At 49.3% G+C, this 25,607-nt stretch overlaps 1 protein-coding gene across 5 annotated transcripts in view; it reads right to left on the reverse strand.

Annotated features, from left to right (window-relative positions):
- Positions 1-214: 214 nt before the first annotated feature.
- Uros (uroporphyrinogen III synthase) overlaps positions 215-25,607 on the reverse strand; it is a 30,589-nt gene continuing 5,196 nt past the window's right edge. For all 5 annotated transcript variants that reach the window (XM_075972572.1, XM_075972571.1, XM_075972573.1 and 2 more), the window contains 7 exons: positions 25,299-25,395; positions 24,140-24,214; positions 22,799-22,873; positions 17,083-17,163; positions 16,573-16,658; positions 14,664-14,762; positions 215-564 (listed from right to left, as the gene is read on the reverse strand). In XM_075972572.1, coding sequence (XP_075828687.1) covers positions 427-564; positions 14,664-14,762; positions 16,573-16,658; positions 17,083-17,163; positions 22,799-22,873; positions 24,140-24,214; positions 25,299-25,395 — 651 coding nt within the window. In that variant the 3' untranslated portion in view covers positions 215-426. The remainder of the gene's footprint in view (positions 565-14,663; positions 14,763-16,572; positions 16,659-17,082; positions 17,164-22,798; positions 22,874-24,139; positions 24,215-25,298; positions 25,396-25,607) is intronic.

Here is a 25,607-nt window from a genome sequence, read left to right on the forward strand (position 1 = left end):
GAAAGCACTTGTTCTCTAGAGGATCTGGGTTCAATTCCCAGTACCCCCATGGGGATGCACAGCTGTCTCTAACTCCAGTTCTCGGGGATCTGACACCCTCTCCTTGCTTCTGCAGGCACCAGGCATGCACATGGCACAGAAACATACAGACAAGACCCCCCCCCCCATATACATAAGAAAGAGAATTAAAAGGAAAGTGGGCTGCACGCACAAGTAACCATGTGGATGATTTCATTTCCTTTTTTCTAGGTTCAGGAAGTTCCCCCAGGGTCCAATGGCCAGTTACACCTGGCCTGGGTTCCAAGCTGGACTCACGAAGACAGTGATATGCTGCCAGCAGCTTATCCAGAGCCCTGATTCGGGGCTCTATCCTAGAGGCAGCACAAGCTGTACTGTGCACGAGGAAGGAGCTGGCCCCGCATGGCCTCAGCAGCAACTGTCCGGCTGCAGCACTTTCCTGATGCCTGCAGCCAGGGCTTGTGGGGTGGGACTCTCCGCTGTGCAGCTCACAGGCAGGCCCTGGGCAGCCATAGCACGAGTTGTACTGGGGCCAATGGCTACAAACTGCAAGGAGGCAAGACACAAGAGACACAGCTTCAGTGCCACAGCAAGGGCCGTGTGCAGGCGTCATCTGAACAGACTTTCTGTTAGGACGCCATTCCTGTGTGATGTTTCATATAAACAACAGTGCCACCTAATCTGAAGCTGGCTTCAGGGTCTGCACAATCCCTCCAGTCAAGATCTCACTATCCTGTGTGCAGGCGTCATCTGAACAGACTTTCTGTTAGGACGCCATTCCTGTGTGATGTTTCATATAAACAACAGTGCCACCTAATCTGAAGCTGGCTTCAGGGTCTGCACAATCCCTCCAGTCAGGATCTCACTATCACCTCCTGATACAAGTGAACATGTCCTTAGGACTGGGTGTGTGGGGATGAAGCCTGGGGTAGACACCATCTTCCTCAGGGGCTCTAACTGCAGACAGTTCTGCTTCAATTTCAGGGGCTCTGGGTGGGAGCAGCTGGGGAGTATGGGGTGCCAAGGTGGATCTGGATCCCCAGGAACACAGAATAGTCATAAGCTGGAAGGCCAGGGTTCAAATCCCGGCATCCACTTCCTCTGCCCCCACCTTATCTCCAACCAGGCTGTCCACTGGGCATGAGGTGATCAGGGTGAACTACTTGTTCAGTGCTGGGCACAGGCATATGCTCACTGATGGCACAGATAGCCACCTCACAGGCCACGTGGTCACACAGAAGACAGGAACGAAAAAGAAGATGCAGTGGCTTTCATTCATTTGGTGGCAGGTGCCGTAAAGTTCTCGGTGTTCTGCCATGGCTCCTTTGTGGTATTCTATGTGAGTCAGCCATAAGCAGTAAGCACAGGTCATAGGTTACTCCTTAACTTTCTGTGAACCCCTGCACTTTAAATAGCACTGTATAAACACTGGTCTCACACACACTCCTACAGTGGAAGGAAGGCCACTGTGCAAATCTGGGGCAAACTAAAATAAGAATGCCAAACCACCCAATGCATGGATCTCAGGACTCTGCCCCCTGTCAACCTTAACAGTACCCATGTGGGCAGGCACAGTCCCAGTGATGAAGGAAGACTCCCATTATTTCATATTGGCTTTCTGGCTCTGGAATAACTCACAGTTGTTGTGATCAATGTTATCCCAGAAACCCTTTTTTCCTGGCAGCTGCAGAGCCCAAGGCCACAGCGGCATCTGTAAGCACAGTGTGTGGTGCACTGAACAGCCGCATCTGTAAGTACAGTGTGTGGTGCACTGAACAGCGGCATCTGTAAGTACAGTGTGTGGTGCACTGAACAGCGGCATCTGTAAGTACTGGTGTGTGGTGCACTGAACAGCGGCATCTGTAAGTACTGGTGTGTGGTGCACTGAACAGCGGCATCTGTAAGTACAGTGTGTGGTGCACTGAACAGCGGCATCTGTAAGTACAGTGTGTGGTGTACTGAACAGCCGCATCTGTAAGTACAGTGTGTGGTGCACTGAACAGCGGCATCTGTAAGTACTATGTGTGGTGCACTGAACAGCGGCATCTATAAGTACAGTGTGTGGTGCACTGAACAGCGGCATCTGTAAGTACAGTGTGTGGTGCACTGAACAGCCACATCTGTAAGTACAGTGTGTGGTGCACTGAACAGCGGCATCTGTAAGTACTGGTGTGTGGTGCACTGAACAGCGGCATCTGCAAGTACAGTATGTGGTGCACTGAACAGCGGCATCTGTAAGTACTGGTGTGTGGTGCACTGAACAGCGACATCTGTAAGTACAGTGTGTGGTGCACTGAACAGCCGCATCTGTAAGTACTGGTGTGTGGTGCACTGAACAGCGGCATCTGTAAGTACAGTGTGTGGTGCACTGAACAGTCGCATCTATAAGTACTGGTGTGTGGTGCACTGAACAGCGGCATCTGTAAGTACTGGTGTGTGGTGCACTGAACAGCGGCATCTGTAAGCACAGTGTGTGGTGCACTGAACAGCGGCATCTGTAAGTACTGGTGTGTGGTGCACTGAACAGCGGCATCTGTAAGTACTGGTGTGTGGTGCACTGAACAGCGGCATCTGTAAGTACAGTGTGTGGTGCACTGAACAGCCGCATCTGTAAGTACAGTGTGTGGTGCACTGAACAGCGGCATCTGTAAGTACAGTGTGTGGTGCACTGAACAGCGGCATCTGTAAGTACAGTGTGTGGTGCACTGAACAGCGGCATCTGTAAGTACTGGTGTGTGGTGCACTGAACAGCGGCATCTGTAAGTACAGTGTGTGGTGCACTGAACAGCGGCATCTGTAAGTACAGTGTGTGGTGCACTGAACAGCGGCATCTGTAAGTACAGTGTGTGGTGCACTGAACAGCGGCATCTGTAAGTACTGGTGTGTGGTGCACTGAACAGCCGCATCTGTAAGTACAGTGTGTGGTGCACTGAACAGCGGCATCTGTAAGTACAGTGTGTGGTGCACTGAACAGCGGCATCTGTAAGTACTGGTGTGTGGTGCACTGAACAGCCGCATCTGTAAGTACTGCTGTGTGGTGCACTGAACAGCGACATCTGTAAGTACAGTGTGTGGTGCACTGAACAGCGGAATCTATAAGTACAGTGTGTGGTGCACTGAACAGCGGCATCTGTAAGTACTGGTGTGTGGTGCACTGAACAGCGGCATCTATAAGTACAGTGTGTGGTGCACTGAACAGCGGCATCTGTAAGTACAGTGTGTGGTGCACTGAACAGCGGCATCTGTAAGTACAGTGTGTGGTGCACTGAACAGCGGCATCTGTAAGCACAGTGTGTGGTGCACTGAACAGCGGCATCTGTAAGTACAGTGTGTGGTGCACTGAACAGCGGCATCTGTAAGTACTGGTGTGTGGTGCACTGAACAGCGGCATCTGTAAGTACTGGTGTGTGGTGCACTGAACAGCGGCATCTGTAAGTACTGGTGTGTGGTGCACTGAACAGCGGCATCTGTAAGTACAGTGTGTGGTGCACTGAACAGCCGCATCTGTAAGTACTGGTGTGTGGTGCACTGAACAGCGGCATCTGTAAGTACAGTGTGTGGTGCACTGAACAGCCGCATTTGTAAGTACTGGTGTGTGGTGCACTGAACAGCGGCATCTGTAAGTACTGGTGTGTGGTGCACTGAACAGCGGCATCTGTAAGTACTGGTGTGTGGTGCACTGAACAGTCGCATCTGTAAGTACTGGTGTGTGGTGCACTGAACAGTCGCATCTGTAAGTACTGCTGCCAGCGGCATCTATAAGTACTGGTGTGTGGTGTACTGAACAGCGGCATCTGTAAGTACAGTGTGTGGTGCACTGAACAGCGGCATCTGTAAGTACAGTGTGTGGTGCACTGAACAGCGGCATCTGTAAGTACTGGTGTGTGGTGCACTGAACAGCCGCATCTGTAAGTACTGCTGTGTGGTGCACTGAACAGCGACATCTGTAAGTACAGTGTGTGGTGCACTGAACAGCGGAATCTATAAGTACAGTGTGTGGTGCACTGAACAGCGGCATCTGTAAGTACTGGTGTGTGGTGCACTGAACAGCGGCATCTATAAGTACAGTGTGTGGTGCACTGAACAGCGGCATCTGTAAGTACAGTGTGTGGTGCACTGAACAGCGGCATCTGTAAGTACAGTGTGTGGTGCACTGAACAGCGGCATCTGTAAGCACAGTGTGTGGTGCACTGAACAGCGGCATCTGTAAGTACAGTGTGTGGTGCACTGAACAGCGGCATCTGTAAGTACTGGTGTGTGGTGCACTGAACAGCGGCATCTGTAAGTACTGGTGTGTGGTGCACTGAACAGCGGCATCTGTAAGTACTGGTGTGTGGTGCACTGAACAGCGGCATCTGTAAGTACAGTGTGTGGTGCACTGAACAGCCGCATCTGTAAGTACTGGTGTGTGGTGCACTGAACAGCGGCATCTGTAAGTACAGTGTGTGGTGCACTGAACGGCCGCATTTGTAAGTACTGGTGTGTGGTGCACTGAACAGCGGCATCTGTAAGTACTGGTGTGTGGTGCACTGAACAGCGGCATCTGTAAGTACTGGTGTGTGGTGCACTGAACAGTCGCATCTGTAAGTACTGGTGTGTGGTGCACTGAACAGTCGCATCTGTAAGTACTGCTGCCAGCGGCATCTATAAGTACTGGTGTGTGGTGTACTGAACAGCGGCATCTGTAAGTACAGTGTGTGGTGCACTGAACAGCGGCATCTGTAAGTACAGTGTGTGGTGCACTGAACAGCGGCATCTGTAAGTACTGGTGTGTGGTGCACTGAACAGCGGCATCTGTAAGTACAGTGTGTGGTGCACTGAACAGCGGCATCTGTAAGTACTGGTGTGTGGTGCACTGAACAGCGGCATCTGTAAGTACAGTGTGTGGTGCACTGAACAGCGGCATCTGTAAGTACAGTGTGTGGTGCACTGAACAGCGGCATCTGTAAGTACTGGTGTGTGGTGTACTGAACAGCGGCATCTGTAAGTAATGGTGTGTGGTGCACTGAACAGCGGCATCTGTAAGTACAGTGTGTGGTGCACTGAACAGCGGCATCTGTAAGTACAGTGTGTGGTGCACTGAACAGCGGCATCTGTAAGTACTGGTGTGTGGTGCACTGAACAGCCGCATCTGTAAGTACAGTGTGTGGTGCACTGAACAGCGGCATCTGTAAGTACAGTGTGTGGTGCACTGAACAGCGGCATCTGTAAGTACTGGTGTGTGGTGCACTGAACAGCGGCATCTGTAAGTACAGTGTGTGGTGCACTGAACAGCGGCATCTGTAAGTACTGGTGTGTGGTGCACTGAACAGCCGCATCTGTAAGTATGTGTGTGGTGTACTGAACAGCGGCATCTGTAAGCACAGTGTGTGGTGCACTGAACAGCGGCATCTGTAAGTACAGTGTGTGGTGCACTGAACAGCGGCATCTGTAAGTACAGTGTGTGGTGCACTGAACAGCGGCATCTGTAAGTACTGGTGTGTGGTGCACTGAACAGCGGCATCTGTAAGTACAGTGTGTGGTGCACTGAACAGCCGCATCTGTAAGTACTGGTGTGTGGTGCACTGAACAGCGGCATCTGTAAGTACAGTGTGTGGTGCACTGAACAGCGGCATCTGTAAGTACTAGTGTGTGGTGCACTGAACAGCGGCATCTATAAGTACAGTGTGTGGTGCACTGAACAGCGGCATCCGTAAGTACTGGTGTGTGGTGCACTGAACAGCCGCATCTGTAAGTACTGGTGTGTGGTGCACTGAACAGCAGCATCTGTAAGTACAGTGTGTGGTGCACTGAACAGCCGCATCTGTAAGTACTGGTGTGTGGTGCACTGAACAGCGGCATCTATAAGTACAGTGTGTGGTGCACTGAACAGCGGCATCTGTAAGTACTGGTGTGTGGTGCACTGAACAGCCGCATCTGTAAGTACAGTGTGTGGTGCACTGAACAGCCGCATCTGTAAGTACAGTGTGTGGTGCACTGAACAGCGGCATCTGTAAGTACAGTGTGTGGTGCACTGAACAGCGGCATCTGTAAGTACAGTGTGTGGTGCACTGAACAGCGGCATCTGTAAGTACTGGTGTGTGGTGCACTGAACAGCCGCATCTGTAAGTACAGTGTGTGGTGCACTGAACAGCGGCATCTGTAAGTACAGTGTGTGGTGCACTGAACAGCGGCATCTGTAAGTACAGTGTGTCGTGCACTGAACAGCCGCATCTGTAAGTACAGTGTGTGGTGCACTGAACAGCCGCATCTGTAAGTACAGTGTGTGGTGTACTGAACAGCCGCATCTGTAAGTACAGTGTGTGGTGTACTGAACAGCGGCATCTGTAAGCACAGTGTGTGGTGCACTGAACAGCGGCATCTGTAAGTACAGTGTGTGGTGCACTGAACAGCCGCATCTGTAAGTACAGTGTGTGGTGCACTGAACAGCCGCATCTGTAAGTACAGTGTGTGGTGTACTGAACAGCCGCATCTGTAAGTACAGTGTGTGGTGTACTGAACAGCGGCATCTGTAAGCACAGTGTGTGGTGCACTGAACAGCGGCATCTGTAAGTACAGTGTGTGGTGTACTGAACAGCGGCATCTGTAAGCACAGTGTGTGGTGCACTGAACAGCGGCATCTGTAAGTACAGTGTGTGGTGCACTGAACAGCCGCATCTGTAAGTACAGTGTGTGGTGTACTGAACAGCGGCATCTGTAAGCACAGTGTGTGGTGCACTGAACAGCCGCATCTGTAAGTACAGTGTGTGGTGCACTGAACAGCGGCATCTGTAAGTACAGTGTGTGGTGTACTGAACAGCGGCATCTATAAGTACAGTGTGTGGTGCACTGAACAGCGGCATCTGTAAGTACTGGTGTGTGGTGCACTGAACAGCGGTATCTGTAAGTACAGTGTGTGGTGCACTGAACAGCCACATCTGTAAGTACTGGTGTGTGGTGCACTGAACAGCGGCATCTATAAGTACAGTGTGTGGTGCACTGAACAGCGGCATCTGTAAGTACTGGTGTGTGGTGCACTGAACAGCCGCATCTGTAAGTACAGTGTGTGGTGCACTGAACAGCCGCATCTGTAAGTACAGTGTGTGGTGCACTGAACAGCGGCATCTGTAAGTACAGTGTGTGGTGCACTGAACAGCGGCATCTGTAAGTACAGTGTGTGGTGCACTGAACAGCGGCATCTGTAAGTACTGGTGTGTGGTGCACTGAACAGCCGCATCTGTAAGTACAGTGTGTGGTGCACTGAACAGCGGCATCTGTAAGTACAGTGTGTGGTGCACTGAACAGCGGCATCTGTAAGTACAGTGTGTGGTGCACTGAACAGCCGCATCTGTAAGTACAGTGTGTGGTGCACTGAACAGCCGCATCTGTAAGTACAGTGTGTGGTGTACTGAACAGCCGCATCTGTAAGTACAGTGTGTGGTGTACTGAACAGCGGCATCTGTAAGCACAATGTGTGGTGCACTGAACAGCGGCATCTGTAAGTACAGTGTGTGGTGCACTGAACAGCCGCATCTGTAAGTACAGTGTGTGGTGCACTGAACAGCCGCATCTGTAAGTACAGTGTGTGGTGTACTGAACAGCCGCATCTGTAAGTACAGTGTGTGGTGTACTGAACAGCGGCATCTGTAAGCACAGTGTGTGGTGCACTGAACAGCGGCATCTGTAAGTACAGTGTGTGGTGCACTGAACAGCCGCATCTGTAAGTACAGTGTGTGGTGCACTGAACAGCCGCATCTGTAAGTACAGTGTGTGGTGTACTTAACAGCGGCATCTGTAAGCACAGTGTGTGGTGCACTGAACAGCGGCATCTGTAAGTACAGTGTGTGGTGCACTGAACAGCGGCATCTGTAAGTACAGTGTGTGGTGTACTGAACAGCGGCATCTGTAAGCACAGTGTGTGGTGCACTGAACAGCGGCATCTGTAAGTACAGTGTGTGGTGCACTGAACAGCGGCATCTGTAAGTACAGTGCGTGGTGCACTGAACAGCGGCATCTGTAAGTACTGGTGTGTGGTGCACTGAACAGCCGCATCTGTAAGTACAGTGTGTGGTGTACTGAACAGCGGCATCTGTAATCACAGTGTGTGGTGCACTGAACAGCGGCATCTGTAAGTACAGTGTGTGGTGCACTGAACAGCGGCATCTATAAGTACAGTGTGTGGTGCACTGAACAGCGACATCTGTAAGTACAGTGTGTGGTGCACTGAACAGCGGCATCTGTAAGCACAGTGTGTGGTGCACTGAACAGCGGCATCTGTAAGTACTGGTGTGTGGTGCACTGAACAGCCGCATCTGTAAGTACTGCTGTGTGGTGCACTGAACAGCGACATCTGTAAGTACAGTGTGTGGTGCACTGAACAGCGGAATCTATAAGTACAGTGTGTGGTGCACTGAACAGCGGCATCTGTAAGTACTGGTGTGTGGTGCACTGAACAGCGGCATCTATAAGTACAGTGTGTGGTGCACTGAACAGCGGCATCTGTAAGTACAGTGTGTGGTGCACTGAACAGCGGCATCTGTAAGTACAGTGTGTGGTGCACTGAACAGCGGCATCTGTAAGCACAGTGTGTGGTGCACTGAACAGCGGCATCTGTAAGTACAGTGTGTGGTGCACTGAACAGCGGCATCTGTAAGTACTGGTGTGTGGTGCACTGAACAGCGGCATCTGTAAGTACTGGTGTGTGGTGCACTGAACAGCGGCATCTGTAAGTACTGGTGTGTGGTGCACTGAACAGCGGCATCTGTAAGTACAGTGTGTGGTGCACTGAACAGCCGCATCTGTAAGTACTGGTGTGTGGTGCACTGAACAGCGGCATCTGTAAGTACAGTGTGTGGTGCACTGAACGGCCGCATTTGTAAGTACTGGTGTGTGGTGCACTGAACAGCGGCATCTGTAAGTACTGGTGTGTGGTGCACTGAACAGCGGCATCTGTAAGTACTGGTGTGTGGTGCACTGAACAGTCGCATCTGTAAGTACTGGTGTGTGGTGCACTGAACAGTCGCATCTGTAAGTACTGCTGCCAGCGGCATCTATAAGTACTGGTGTGTGGTGTACTGAACAGCGGCATCTGTAAGTACAGTGTGTGGTGCACTGAACAGCGGCATCTGTAAGTACAGTGTGTGGTGCACTGAACAGCGGCATCTGTAAGTACTGGTGTGTGGTGCACTGAACAGCGGCATCTGTAAGTACAGTGTGTGGTGCACTGAACAGCGGCATCTGTAAGTACTGGTGTGTGGTGCACTGAACAGCGGCATCTGTAAGTACAGTGTGTGGTGCACTGAACAGCGGCATCTGTAAGTACAGTGTGTGGTGCACTGAACAGCGGCATCTGTAAGTACTGGTGTGTGGTGTACTGAACAGCGGCATCTGTAAGTAATGGTGTGTGGTGCACTGAACAGCGGCATCTGTAAGTACAGTGTGTGGTGCACTGAACAGCGGCATCTGTAAGTACAGTGTGTGGTGCACTGAACAGCGGCATCTGTAAGTACTGGTGTGTGGTGCACTGAACAGCCGCATCTGTAAGTACAGTGTGTGGTGCACTGAACAGCGGCATCTGTAAGTACAGTGTGTGGTGCACTGAACAGCGGCATCTGTAAGTACTGGTGTGTGGTGCACTGAACAGCGGCATCTGTAAGTACAGTGTGTGGTGCACTGAACAGCGGCATCTGTAAGTACTGGTGTGTGGTGCACTGAACAGCCGCATCTGTAAGTATGTGTGTGGTGTACTGAACAGCGGCATCTGTAAGCACAGTGTGTGGTGCACTGAACAGCGGCATCTGTAAGTACAGTGTGTGGTGCACTGAACAGCGGCATCTGTAAGTACAGTGTGTGGTGCACTGAACAGCGGCATCTGTAAGTACTGGTGTGTGGTGCACTGAACAGCGGCATCTGTAAGTACAGTGTGTGGTGCACTGAACAGCCGCATCTGTAAGTACTGGTGTGTGGTGCACTGAACAGCGGCATCTGTAAGTACAGTGTGTGGTGCACTGAACAGCGGCATCTGTAAGTACTAGTGTGTGGTGCACTGAACAGCGGCATCTATAAGTACAGTGTGTGGTGCACTGAACAGCGGCATCCGTAAGTACTGGTGTGTGGTGCACTGAACAGCCGCATCTGTAAGTACTGGTGTGTGGTGCACTGAACAGCAGCATCTGTAAGTACAGTGTGTGGTGCACTGAACAGCCGCATCTGTAAGTACTGGTGTGTGGTGCACTGAACAGCGGCATCTATAAGTACAGTGTGTGGTGCACTGAACAGCGGCATCTGTAAGTACTGGTGTGTGGTGCACTGAACAGCCGCATCTGTAAGTACAGTGTGTGGTGCACTGAACAGCCGCATCTGTAAGTACAGTGTGTGGTGCACTGAACAGCGGCATCTGTAAGTACAGTGTGTGGTGCACTGAACAGCGGCATCTGTAAGTACAGTGTGTGGTGCACTGAACAGCGGCATCTGTAAGTACTGGTGTGTGGTGCACTGAACAGCCGCATCTGTAAGTACAGTGTGTGGTGCACTGAACAGCGGCATCTGTAAGTACAGTGTGTGGTGCACTGAACAGCGGCATCTGTAAGTACAGTGTGTCGTGCACTGAACAGCCGCATCTGTAAGTACAGTGTGTGGTGCACTGAACAGCCGCATCTGTAAGTACAGTGTGTGGTGCACTGAACAGCCGCATCTGTAAGTACAGTGTGTGGTGTACTGAACAGCGGCATCTGTAAGCACAGTGTGTGGTGCACTGAACAGCGGCATCTGTAAGCACAGTGTGTGGTGCACTGAACAGCCGCATCTGTAAGTACAGTGTGTGGTGCACTGAACAGCCGCATCTGTAAGTACAGTGTGTGGTGTACTGAACAGCCGCATCTGTAAGTACAGTGTGTGGTGTACTGAACAGCGGCATCTGTAAGCACAGTGTGTGGTGCACTGAACAGCGGCATCTGTAAGCACAGTGTGTGGTGTACTGAACAGCGGCATCTGTAAGCACAGTGTGTGGTGCACTGAACAGCGGCATCTGTAAGCACAGTGTGTGGTGCACTGAACAGCCGCATCTGTAAGTACAGTGTGTGGTGTACTGAACAGCGGCATCTGTAAGCACAGTGTGTGGTGCACTGAACAGCCGCATCTGTAAGCACAGTGTGTGGTGCACTGAACAGCGGCATCTGTAAGTACAGTGTGTGGTGCACTGAACAGCGGCATCTATAAGTACAGTGTGTGGTGCACTGAACAGCGGCATCTGTAAGTACTGGTGTGTGGTGCACTGAACAGCGGTATCTGTAAGTACAGTGTGTGGTGCACTGAACAGCCACATCTGTAAGTACTGGTGTGTGGTGCACTGAACAGCGGCATCTATAAGTACAGTGTGTGGTGCACTGAACAGCGGCATCTGTAAGTACTGGTGTGTGGTGCACTGAACAGCCGCATCTGTAAGTACAGTGTGTGGTGCACTGAACAGCCGCATCTGTAAGTACAGTGTGTGGTGCACTGAACAGCGGCATCTGTAAGTACAGTGTGTGGTGCACTGAACAGCGGCATCTGTAAGTACAGTGTGTGGTGCACTGAACAGCGGCATCTGTAAGTACTGGTGTGTGGTGCACTGAACAGCCGCATCTGTAAGTACAGTGTGTGGTGCACTGAACAGCGGCATCTGTAAGTACAGTGTGTGGTGCACTGAACAGCGGCATCTGTAAGTACAGTGTGTGGTGCACTGAACAGCGGCATCTGTAAGTACAGTGTGTGGTGCACTGAACAGCCGCATCTGTAAGTACAGTGTGTGGTGCACTGAACAGCCGCATCTGTAAGTACAGTGTGTGGTGTACTGAACAGCCGCATCTGTAAGTACAGTGTGTGGTGTACTGAACAGCGGCATCTGTAAGCACAATGTGTGGTGCACTGAACAGCGGCATCTGTAAGTACAGTGTGTGGTGCACTGAACAGCCGCATCTGTAAGTACAGTGTGTGGTGCACTGAACAGCCGCATCTGTAAGTACAGTGTGTGGTGTACTGAACAGCCGCATCTGTAAGTACAGTGTGTGGTGTACTGAACAGCGGCATCTGTAAGCACAGTGTGTGGTGCACTGAACAGCGGCATCTGTAAGTACAGTGTGTGGTGCACTGAACAGCCGCATCTGTAAGTACAGTGTGTGGTGCACTGAACAGCCGCATCTGTAAGTACAGTGTGTGGTGTACTTAACAGCGGCATCTGTAAGCACAGTGTGTGGTGCACTGAACAGCGGCATCTGTAAGTACAGTGTGTGGTGCACTGAACAGCGGCATCTGTAAGTACAGTGTGTGGTGTACTGAACAGCGGCATCTGTAAGCACAGTGTGTGGTGCACTGAACAGCGGCATCTGTAAGTACAGTGTGTGGTGCACTGAACAGCGGCATCTGTAAGTACAGTGCGTGGTGCACTGAACAGCGGCATCTGTAAGTACTGGTGTGTGGTGCACTGAACAGCCGCATCTGTAAGTACAGTGTGTGGTGTACTGAACAGCGGCATCTGTAATCACAGTGTGTGGTGCACTGAACAGCGGCATCTGTAAGTACAGTGTGTGGTGCACTGAACAGCGGCATCTATAAGTACAGTGTGTGGTGCACTGAACAGCGACATCTGTAAGTACAGTGTGTGGTGCACTGAACAGCGGCATCTGTAAGCACAGTGTGTGGTGCACTGAACAGCGGCATCTGTAAGTACAGTGTGTGGTGCACTGAACAGCCGCATCTGTAAGTACAGTGTGTGGTGCACTGAACAGCCGCATCTGTAAGTACAGTGTGTGGTGTACTTAACAGCGGCATCTGTAAGCACAGTGTGTGGTGCACTGAACAGCGGCATCTGTAAGTACAGTGTGTGGTGCACTGAACAGCGGCATCTGTAAGTACAGTGTGTGGTGTACTGAACAGCGGCATCTGTAAGCACAGTGTGTGGTGCACTGAACAGCGGCATCTGTAAGTACAGTGTGTGGTGCACTGAACAGCGGCATCTGTAAGTACAGTGCGTGGTGCACTGAACAGCGGCATCTGTAAGTACTGGTGTGTGGTGCACTGAACAGCCGCATCTGTAAGTACAGTGTGTGGTGTACTGAACAGCGGCATCTGTAATCACAGTGTGTGGTGCACTGAACAGCGGCATCTGTAAGTACAGTGTGTGGTGCACTGAACAGCGGCATCTATAAGTACAGTGTGTGGTGCACTGAACAGCGACATCTGTAAGTACAGTGTGTGGTGCACTGAACAGCGGCATCTGTAAGTACTGGTGTGTGGTGCACTGAACAGCGGCAGTATGATGACTGGGGATGCCAAGAACCCACAGGTTGCAGAAAGGAATGGGACAGATTTAAGATGGGCACCTTTGCTATGCCCCAGCTGTTCCATGAGTCTAGACAGTACTGGCAGCAAAGCCCTGAGTTGAAATTCCAAGTGTCTATTTTGCTCTAACTTGGGTTTGCTTAGGACAGGGACAGAGTAAGGTTTTCGTGGTATGAGTTCTTATTAAGGTAGACCAGTATGGTCAGCCCAGGTGAGTTCTGAGGCACGTTCCCATCAGAAAGCTGCTCAGGCACTTCACGGTTACCCGATGACTCATCCACCACATCCACAGAGACATGTGAGCAGCATTGGCACTGTTGCTAACCCTTCCCCAGTGCCCAAGAACTCACTCAGTCAGTAACTATGCTGAGCACCCATGGACCGTTCTCTTCAATTCTGTACAGGACTCAGGTGCCACCTTCCTCCACTTCACCCCTCATAGAAGTTGGCCTTCTAATAATGTGCTATATGATGCTGGCAAGGTGTCGAAGCCTGTAAGGAGGGTTTCCCCGGTAAGGACAGTCACCCCCATCCTGCTGGATCCCACAACCAGACTAGCACAAGCTATGGCTTCAAGAACTTTGACCACTGCCAGGCAACTGCTAGGACCATGGCTATGTATCACCACAGCCCACGGCCTGGCACGTATCTTCCTGGCCTTTAACCATGGCGTCGTCCTTTTCAGCTGTGTGAACTAGGGCAGGGCTCAGCTGCTCTGCACCTAACGTTCCACCTTGAAACTGGGCAGTCTGAGTCCAGGTGGGACACACCTGTGAGATGCAGCTGTGATAAGCCCAAGTGTTGGCATCACCTGACTGAAGTGAGCTCTGGGGGGTGGGGATGGGACCTACTGTCCCTGGGTTCTAGCCACACTTTGTACTTCTCCTCGGTCCCTGTAGAGTCTGGTCAAAGGCACTTGTTGCAGGTGCCACAAGAGTGATGCTACTTAAAGACTCAACAAATACAGTCCCTGAGAGTGTGGATGGGAATCCTTTAAGTAACAGCAAAGATGAATGTTTCTAGACTAGAAAACCATTTCAGTCAAGGCATGGAAGGCACCAACACGCACACCAAATCCTGCCAGAAGGATCTCACTTGAGTCCTCGACTTATCAAGGACAGTGCCATGCAGGGACAGGGATGGCTAGACAGTTGGCTAGACAGAACAAAAAAACCTGGGGTTAATATCCCCAAATTAGAGTAAGATCCACCCAGAGGATACCAGCAATGTAGGCAGAGCACCAGTAAAGAAGTCGCAGGGACCCTCCCGACTCTCCAGACACTTCACAGGTGTCTGACTCAACATGCAAAGGATAAAGAGTAAAGGCTGAAGTCCATAGAGTACCATACCTTAATCTGATCAAATCTGCCACCAGATAACGCCTGAATGTACTCCAGGCTGTACTTAAGGCCGGAGGGGCTGAAAAATGTGATGCTGGCTGGGACACCCTAGGGGAAATGAGAAGATGAGCGCTAGCTTTGCCCCTAGACAGCATCCCTCAGCTCATCAACTCAACCCTTCTAGACCCCACAGGGACTCTGCATCAGTACACTCTCGGGCTCTGTGCCAGGGGCTCTGCATTGGTACACTCTCGGGCTCTGTGCCAGGGGCTCTGCATCGGTACACTCTCGGGCTCTGTGCCAGGGGGCTCTGCATCGGTACACTCTCGGGCTCTGTGCCAGGGGCTCTGCATCGGTACACTCTCGGGCTCTGTGCCAGGGGCTCTGCATTGGTACACTCTCGGGCTCTGTGCCAGGGGCTCTGCATCAGTATACTCTCGGGCTCTGTACCAGGGGCTCTGCATTGGTACACTCTCGGGCTCTGTGCCAGGGGCTCTGCATCGGTACACTCTCGGGCTCTGTGCCAGGGGCTCTGCATCGGTACACTCTCGGGCTCTGTGCCAGGGGCTCTGCATCGGTACACTCTCGGGCTCTGTGTCAGGGGCTCTGCATCGGTACACTCTCGGGCTCTGTGCCAGGGGCTCTGCATCGGTATACTCTCGGGCTCTGTGCCAGGGGCTCTGCATCGGTACACTCTCGGGCTCTGTGCCAGGGGCTCTGCATTGGTACACTCTCGGGCTCTGTGCCAGGGGCTCTGCATTGGTACACTCTCGGGCTCTGTGCCAGGGGCTCTGCATCGGTATACTCTCGGGCTCTGTGCCAGGGGCTCTGCATCGGTACACTCTCGGGCTCTGTGCCAGGGGCTCTGCATTGGTACACTCTCGGGCTCTGTGCCAGGGGCTCTGCATCGGTATACTCTCGGGCTCTGTGCCAGGGGCTCTGCATCGGTACACTCTCGGGCTCTGTGCCAGGGGCTCTGCATTGGTACACTCTCGGGCTCTGTGCCAGGGGCTCTGCATTGGTACACTCTCGGGCTCTGTGCCAGGGGCTCTGCATCGGTACACTCTCGGGCTCTGTGCCAGGGGCTCTGCATCGGTACACTCTCGGGCTCTGTGCCAGGGGCTCTGCATCGGTACACTCTCGGGCTCTGTGTCATTCTCAGACCACCGCAGCAGAGTTGGAAGGATTTGTTTGTAAAGCAGGCTGAGGTGGGAGAGGCTGCAATTCCCACTGACCGAGTGCTCTGCTGGCCCTCAGTCGGTCTGACCAGAAGACACTGACTCTGGAGCTCAGCATCAGCAGTGGAGGCACCTCCAGCCCGTGGGGTTAAACAGCCCTCATGGAATTAACAGGCTTCCTGTTGGCATCTGTCAACTTCTACCCACTAGGGACAGAGCAGACAACTAGCTAGCCTGTATGGTTTCTCTGTGCTGGATTGTCCATTAGAACCCCCAGAACAGGCATGATCTGCAGAAGCTGTCCCAGGAGGGCAAAGGGATGAGACTTCTGAATGGAAATGATGGACCTAGCCATTAATGTAAGAAGCGCTCACCGCTCTCTTGCCCCAGGTCTCCCAATCCCAATTCAGACTCCACAGTGAGTTCTTCCCAGTGTGGGCCCAGCCTCTGCCCCACGGAATGGAGAACAGAGGCAATAACAAGACCACTGTATATTCCAGGCCTTTGTATATGGGAGATGTTACACAAGCAGCTTTGTATGAATTATCTTCTTTAATCTTTATAAAACTTTCACTGCATGGGTCTATTCCCAGATCACAGACACACAAATGGAGCAGCAGAAAAGCCACTTGCTCAGTCACCCAAAGGAGAATCAACACTGCAAACTCATACCCCCAACTCACGCTCCTACACTGGGGCCTGCCCTTCCAGGACTTGCTCTCCCTTAGAACTCTACATACCTGATTTTCATAGTAGCTCTCCAGGTTCCCCTGAATCCCAGGGTGTGGAATTGTCTGATAGACATGCATGCTTTCCATGGGGATCCCTGTGCACAATCAAAACCAGGAGACAGGCTTCATCATCCTGAGGATGGGATAGGGCCTCTCCACCCTAGTGCAGCTGATGGGGACTGTCACCACGCCTCTAAGCACCAACTCCTAGAAATGGAAAGCTCAGCAAGGGGGCAAAAGACCCTGCCCAGCCCTCTGTGGCCTGCAGAGTGCTGTGGAATCAATCCGCAGTCAGGAAGGCTGAGTTAGCAGAGAAAGGCCCAGAACCACAGCCTTCATCCGTTACCCACAGATGCCTTTGGCTCTCATGTTTGTGTGAGTTTGTCCACACAGCTCTGATCCTGGCTGCTCCATGAATCCCACAGTTGTGCCAGGAGACCCAACTGCATCCTAGCTCTGTGTTCTTCCTGGGCCTCAGAACATTCATCTTCGGGGATGCTATGAGCTCATCCTAGTCACCTTTGTCCTTGAGCATTTTCGGAAGAGTATCTCCTTTGATAGTTCCACAGGGAAAGAGAAGAGGCAGTCCTGAAGATGGCCCTGTGAACACACAACAAGACATTGTAGAGCCGGTAAAATCTCAAAGGGAGAGGTAGTGCTGAAGACAACCCTGTGAACATACCATCAGACACTGGAAAACTTGTAAAATCCCCAAGGGGGACGCTGCACAAAGCAACTCCCAGGAGGGCAAAGCTGGGCGCCCCAGGCTCAGCTCTGCTGTAAGATCTCAGTTCCAGCGCCTGTCACTAGGAAGGGTAACCGCTGTACTGTTTGGCCTTGAAGGGTTCATGAAGAACCAAAGAGGGAAAATTGAGCAAAGAGCCTAGAAAACTCAGTCACAGAAACAAAGCACCGCTGTCCTATTTGCTGCCTGAACTCTCTGTCAGATTCATGGTCCCTATCTGGAATCCAGGCCTTGTACTTAACTAAGTAAGAAAGTAAGTAGGGACTGGCACTGGGCATATTTCCTAGCTGTGGAGGGGGCTCTGGATGAGCCAGGCACAGGTGCAGGAGACAGTAAGGAACTGGCACTTTGGAGTGGCTCTACTGTAGCCACCTCCAACAAGGACAACTTCCCAGCCTACTATGTGCCCAGTCATGCCAACAGCCCCTGAACCTAAAGGGCACAGATGACAGAAGGCTGCTCCAATGGCTCTGAATCTCACTCTGCCCCACCACCCACCTCCACCTGTGGAGACCCAAGGCAATGTTCAGCCCTGAGCACTTTGCAAGTTGCAACAAAACCATCCAACCAAACTGAGGGATTGTCAGATGCAAGAACCTTCCTCAACTGTGAACACAACATGTTCTACTAAAACCAACCATTTCTTCCATATCAGATCAAACAGTGTAATGAGTGTTGGTCATTCACAAACATCACATATTCCCTATACCATGACAATCCCTCTGAACGCACTGGTGACTGAGATCAGAGGAAGAATGGAAAGAACTCTCCCCGGCTAGCACTGGCTCTGAGAAGCAGTAGCTAAGTGACAAGAGTAGCTGTAGGCCACTGTGTTTGAAGTACAAGCAACAGTGAGATGCTGGTGGATATTTTATGTAAACTGCTCTGTAAATATTGGTACCAACATAGACAAGCACATGGTTTGGGAAATGATTAATATAGATCACAGCTGCCTGCTGAATTGTCTCTCCAGCAAAGTGCTGCTGGGACCTCCAGAGCACACAGTTTAAAGACACTCTCAGGTGCAGTGCTTGCCACCTGAGCCCAGGAGGCTCTCCTGTATCTTTATGTGAGGGTTGTGGCCTGAAGGTGCAGGAAGCTAGGGACTAAAGCTACTTGTAGAGCACCTATGGGAAACCAAAACAGTTCAACTTTCCAGCAAGCCTTGCTCCAAAGGCATGGAAGGAGCTTCTAGATGATTCTTGACTCTCCCTTGCCATTTATCTCTTCATACTGTTATTCCTAGCTGGGTTGGAAGCATAGAACTCAAGTTTCATCATTTATCCCTAAGGCTGGGCTACAGTGGTGCAGGGCTTGCTGAGGACACAGGCTTGTCTGGCCGAGACCTGCCACGTAGGCATGTGGGGCTCACATATGAATAGTCAGTCAGCTCAGCTGCCTTCCCAGGAAGGGACTAACCTGTGGGCACAAAAGAAGGAAATGTTCCTCATGGAACAAGCATCTGGAAGACTGATCACTAGAGACACAGCCCCAACTACACCAATTAGAGGAAAAGATGGGTAGACAAGGTAAGAACACACTCAATACCACAAAGAGCAACACGACACCAACAAAAACTAGTGGTCCTACAACAGCAAGACTTGAATACTCAAATATAGATGAAGCAGAGGAAAATGACCTAGGGGAGTAAAAAAAGACAAGATCTCCTGAGGAAATTGGGTGTATGGGGACCTTGGGAGAGGGCTAAAGGAGAGGGGAGAGTAGGGAGAGGAGCAGAGAAAAATGTAGAGCTCAATAAAAAATCAATAAAAAAAAGGGAAAAAAGGAAAATGACCTAAAATTAACTTTAGGAGAATGTTTGAGGTCCTTAAAGAGGAAATGAAAAATTCCCTCAAAGAAATGGAGGAAAAGACAAAAAAAAATGGAAGAAATCAACAAATCCCTTAAAGAAAATCAAGAAAAAGCAATCAAACAGATAAAAGAAACAATTCAAGACTTGAAAACCAAAACAGAGACAGTAAAGAAAACACAAACTGAGGGAATTATAGGAATAGAAATTATGAGAAAATGGTCAGGAACCACAAATGCAGGCATAAACAGCAGAATATAAGAGATGGAAGAGAGAATCTCAAGCACTGAAGATACAATAGAGGAAATAGATTCATCGGTCAAAGAAAACATTAAATCTAACAAAAGAATAACACAAAATATCCAGGAAATATGGTACACCATGAAAAGACCAAACCTAAGAATAATAAGGATAGAAGAAGTCCAATTCAAAAGCACAAAAAATATATTCAACAAAATCAGAGAAGAAAACCTTCCCAACCTAAAGAAAGATATACAATATGAAGATACAAAAAGCTAACAGAACACCAAATAGACTGGATAAAAAAAAATGTCCCCTCACCACATAATAATCGAAACATTAAACATACAGACTAAAGAAGGAACATTAAGAGCTGCAAAGGAAAAAGGACAAGTAACATATAAAGGTAGACCTATCAGAATTACACCTGACTTCTCAATTGAAACAATAAAAGCCAGAAGGTCCTAGTCAAGCATTATGTAGACATTAAGAGACCACGGATACCAGCCCAGACTACTACACTCAACAAAAATTTCAATCACCATAGATGGACAAAACAAGATATTCCATGACAGAACCAATACCTAGCCACAAGGCCAGCCCTACACAAAATACAAGAAGAAAAACTCCAACCCAAGAAGTTAGCTACATCCTCAAAAACATAGACAATAGATAATCTCACAGCAGAAAATCCCAAAGAAGGGAAAAACACATACAATAACATCACCAACAATGAAAACTAAAATAACAGAAACTAGCAATCACTGGTCATTAATAGCCTTTAATATAATGGACTCAATTCAACTATAAAAAGACATAGGCTAACAGACTGGATATGAAAACGCAATCCATTCTTCTGCTGCATACGAGAAACACACCTCAACCTCAAAGACAGACATTGCCTCAGAGTAAAGGGTTGGGAAAAAAAATTTTCCAATCAAATGGACCTAAGAAACAAGCTGGTGTAGCTATCCTAATAGCTAACAAAATAGACTTCAAACTAAGATCAATGAAAAGAGACAAAGAAGGACATTTCATATTAGTCACAGGAAAAAAAAATCCATCAGGAGGAAATCTCAATACTGAACATCTATGCCCCAAATACAAGGGCACCCTCATATGTAAAAGAAACACTTTTAAAGTTTAAATCACACATTAAACCCCACACACTAACAATGGGAGACTTCAGCACTCCACTCTCACCACTGGACAGGTCTGTCAGACAGAAAATTGAGAGAAATAAGGGAACTAACAAATGTTATGACTCAAATGGACTTAACAGACATCTATAGAATGTTCCATCCAAATATAAAATATAACTTTTTCTCAGCACCTCATGGAAACTTCTCAAAAACTGACCATACACTAGGTAACAAAGCAAACCTCATCAGATACAAAAAATTGGAATAACCCCCATGTATCTTATCAGATCACCATGGCTTAAAATTAGAATTCAACAGCAACACTAATTTCAGAGAGTCCACAAACACATAGAAATTAAACAATGCCCACCTGAATCATCAATGGGTCAAGGAAGAAATTAAAGACTTCCTAAAATTCAATGAAAATTACCACATAACATACCCAGATTTCTGGGACACAAATGAAAGCAGTGCTAAGAAGAAAGTTTATAGCACTAAATGCCTACATAAAGGAGTTGGAAAAATCCCACACTAGTGAGTTAACAGAACACCTGAAAACTCTAGAACAAAAAGAAGCAAACTCACCCAGGAGGACTAGACAGCAGAAAATAATCAAATTAAGAGCTGAAATCAACAAAATAGAAACAAAGAAAACAATACAAAGAGTTAATGAGACAAAGGGTTCTTCAAGAAAATCGACAAAATAAACAAACCTTTATCCAAACTAAGCAAAAGGCAGAATTTTGTTAATATCCAAATTAACAAAATCAGAAATAAAAAGGGGGACATAACAACAGACATGAAGGAAATTCTGACACTCAACTATACCCCTGGATTTGAAATTGTTTTTAAAAGAAACTGATATGTCATTAATATGCATAATTTTTTGTATCAGTTAAATAATTTAAATAAAAAGATGCTCTAGATTCATTTCCATGGCTACGATAAATACTGACCAAAACAACTTAGGGAGGAAGGGGTTTATTTCTGCTGACAGGTTTATAGTCCATCACTGAGGGAAGGAAGAGCAGGAACTTGAAGCAAAAAAAAAAAAAACTGACTGTAGAGGAAAGATCCTTGCCAACTTGCTCACAGGCTTAGTTAGGCCCAGATAGCTTTCTTGTGAAGCCCAGGGCCACTTGCCCAGAATGGCCAGGAATGGTGCTGCCCACAGTGGACTGGACCCTCCTACGTCAATTATCAATCAAGGCAATACTCCAAAGACATGTCTACAGTCTAGTCTGATCTGAATAATTCTCAATTGAGATTCTTCAGGTCACTCTAGACTACGTCAAATCAACAGTCAAAGCTACCAAGAGAGATGTCTGTTTCCATACTGAAAAAAGTAGAGAATCGGCAGCTTGGAGAGGGCCTCTGCCACTCCCTGACTGCTGCTGAAACCTGCAGGTCGCTCTGCCAGGGTCTGTCTAGATCTAGGGAGCCCTAGTCCAAAGTTCAGGATTTAGGAGCAGCTTCCAGAGGAACACTAAAATGTAAAAGCTAGAGACCTTCCAGCAATGGGAGTAGCTTACTGCATGAGAACCTCAGAAGGACTTGAGCCTATATGTTTACAGATCACATAAGCCAATAACACTTCGAGAGGACATAGTTAACATATTTGTTTGGTTTTTGTTTTGTTTTGTCAATGCTTGTCATTGTTTGAGACGCCATAAAAAGATTTACAGTCCTTCTCTCTTCACCCCGATAATACACTAAGGAGAAAAGAAGATGCCCAGATCCTACAACCTTTGAGGAAAACCAAAGCTATGTTAGTACTCCACCCTGCCCTTCCTCAGAGGGCTCAGCACGTTACAGACACAGCTAGAGCCAAGACCCAGGGTTTACATTTTCCCCAGATGTTCCCCTGTTCCAGCTAGAGTCTGACAGCTCTGACAGAGACCTGCGTGCCAAACTGTAAACACCAGCTGGCTGACCTTGAGAGCAGGTCTGGATTCCCCCGGCTGACAGAGCAAGAGGATCCTACTACTTCAGTCCGTGTGGCTGGGTGACACAGCTGCAAGGACCTGTGTCTACAGCTGGATTAGACACACAGAGAAGAGAGGAGACAGCATAGAGGAGGGCATTCTCAATCCTCCTGTCCTCACTCCAAATCCTCCTCTGTATTCTTCAGATGCCTAAAACCCCACACTTAGCTTAAGGCAAATCACTACCTAAATCCACACAGCCCTAGGGCTGGTCCACGTGATGACCAAAGACAACTTTATGGGAACCAGTTCTCTGCTTGGGAGCATGTCTTGTGGGGGAGGGTGGATCTCAAGTGAGGTGGTCTTCACTTACTGGAGCAAATATATTCAGCAAGCTTCTCTGCATTGCCACTGTGTGCTCCTTCCGCATCCAGGCCGATTTTGTTCACTGGAAAATGATGAAGAGGTGAATTCTTTGCCGGTTACTGAAACCCTTTTAAAGTACAAATGGACAGGCACTGTTTTCCCAGTCACAGAGAAGTGTCCTCTGGACGCCAAGTAGAAAGACCGCAGCTATCCTTTCTGAGATGAGGGTGTCCTGGGCACACCTTCCCTAGACAGGGTCTTTGTCTTAACTAGCTTTTTTGAACCCCACTTACTTTATCTACAATGAGCCAAAAACAGGGGCCCTGCAGGACTGCCTTCGGCTTATGTGATAATGAGGTCAACTGTTGGCATCTGCTTATCAGTCAGGAGATGGTGAGCATTTGTGACCACTAAGTTTTGCAAGCATCCCTTTAAAGAGCCCTCATTTCATTAGGGAGATGTGAGCAGCTCCCTTCCAGAAAGGGATAATGGGCTGACATGGCCAGACCAGAATGGAGGGCACAGAGAAAATGTTTCACAACAACCAACAAGGACCCATATCGCTATGGACACAGGTAACATAGGGAGGATGCTATCCTAGCCACTCTCTCAGTGTAGTCCTGGAGCTCTCTATATAGGCTAGTCTGGCCTCCAACTCACAGAGATCCTCCTGCCTCTGCCTCCGGGGTGGTGGGTGGGATTAAAGGCATTTGCCACCATATCCAACAAAGCTCTCCTTGGAGAGAACAAGAAGCAGACAGTGAAGGCTCCCTGCCTTCTCCAGACAGAGGATGTGGACAAAGGCAGGGCCCCACTTAGCATTGCTACCTGCACAGAGGAACACATGACTTCCAGAGGAAAGGTGTATGGTGGGTATTGCGTTTAGGGGCCATACAACTGGTACCTACGTTGTCACCAATGACAGCTTCAATGGGAACACCATCAGCTTTTCATTCCTCGAGCATTAGGAATGTACTATGACTAAGGGAGAAACCTCCTGCAGGTACAAACTCTGTTTGGGACCAAAGCTGTCCCTGCACTGCACTGCTGACCCATGCTACCAGGGACAAGTGAGCCAAGAAACCTGAAGTCCCCAGAAACTGAACTGAGACAGGAGGACTTAATAAGGCTGGCCCTTAATACAGGAGGCATGTGTGGTCCCTCATCCTTGCTTTGCCATTTCATTTCCCTCCACTTCAGCTACTGTTGGCCAACTATGGCCTGAAAATGCTAAATGGAAAATTCCAGAAATAAGCAGTTCACAGGTTCCAGGTTGTACATGGTCTGAGTATGAAATCTCACCCATCCCACCTAGGATTCGAACCTTCATCTTCCCACAACTCCTCACCTAGAGATGCGGTGGCACTTCCAACCACATACACAGACTTGGCATTCCATCTGCTTTTCAGAGACTTTTCCCAGTCTGCAAAACACGGAATTACGCGTGAGCTACACATACAAGGTGGCTTGCTTCTTCACTCTAAGGTCCCAGCCTTCACTTTAGTAGGAGACTGAGCACTCAGTCTCCAAAGCAAGGAGACAACAGTAACAGCACCACCAGCCCCTTTCCCTCACTACACTCTGCCCCTGAAAACGTCCTGGATGCTCCTCTATGGGACCCAGACTATGCAGTGTTCATCAAAAACCTGCGGCTCAAGACACTGGCAGAGAGCAGACATATGACATGTTCCAGCTGGTGAGAAGAGTAACCCCATGATTTGGGTATTATGAAACTTACTCCAAGGTCAGGTCACCAAGGGGAAGAGAGGTCAAGGAGCTCACAGCGGCCAGAATGGCTGCATGACTACAGAATTGCAAAGCCCCAGCACTCACCATCTCCCAACTGCTTCCCCACTGGAAGAACTCCCCATGCCTGTGTTTTGACAGTACGTGAAGTAGGTCACAGTACTGTGCATGTCTCCAGACTACATTTAGCACTCAGTCTGGAGCCTGGGTGTCAGGAGATGGGTTGGGTCACTACATACTGCTGTAATGGAGAACAAGGAACAGCCATGTTGAGAAGGTTGTAGGAGGGCCATGAAGCATTTCCCCACTTGAGTAAAGTATCACTTTACTCTTTCAGAGGAAGAAATTGGCACAACATACAAGTGAACATTTAAAAGGCAATTGAGGGGCTCATGAGATATAGTTCAGCACGTAAAGACAATTGCCATCAAGCCTGACGATCTGAGTCAGATCCCTGGGACCCATGGGGTGGAAGGAGAGAAGCAGCTCCTGTGGACTGTCCTCTGATCTCTACACACATATTCACAGCATGTACCCAATAAAGCAGTAAGTAAATAATAGTAAAATGATAAAATAAAACAAATAAATAAATGGCAAGTGAGAGTACCTCTCAGTCAGGTCTGTGTGGGGACTAGGGGCACCTGTAAGCCAGCATGCCCTGACCTCGGTTCTGTTGGAATGCAGCTACCTCTGGACTGCAGCGGCTCAGAACAGAAACGAGAATAAGAGTCTGGTGGACTCCAGAGCAGACCCGCCCTCACCTTCAGTTTTATTGTCCTTCTCCAGACACAGCTTCACTGCTTCCACTGCCCTGGGACTGGTGAAAATGAGTCCTCCAAAGCCTTCAGGATGAGACAGCTGCACCAGGACCAAAGGATGCTGGCTTAGTCTCAGCCTCTTGAAGAACTATGAGCCCGAGTCCAAGTGCATCCGCAAAGAAGTGGGCAACTATCTAGTCCTATCCCGATACTCTCCACCCACCTGACACTTGTCTAGTGCTGACTGTGGGCCTGGAGCCATTCTGGGCTTTGGGTAAACCGCTTCATTGTCACGGCCCTTCCCTTAAGCTC

Source organism: Microtus pennsylvanicus, chromosome 5 (assembly GCF_037038515.1).
Source record: "Microtus pennsylvanicus isolate mMicPen1 chromosome 5, mMicPen1.hap1, whole genome shotgun sequence".
Classification (NCBI taxonomy): Eukaryota; Metazoa; Chordata; class Mammalia; order Rodentia; family Cricetidae; genus Microtus; species Microtus pennsylvanicus.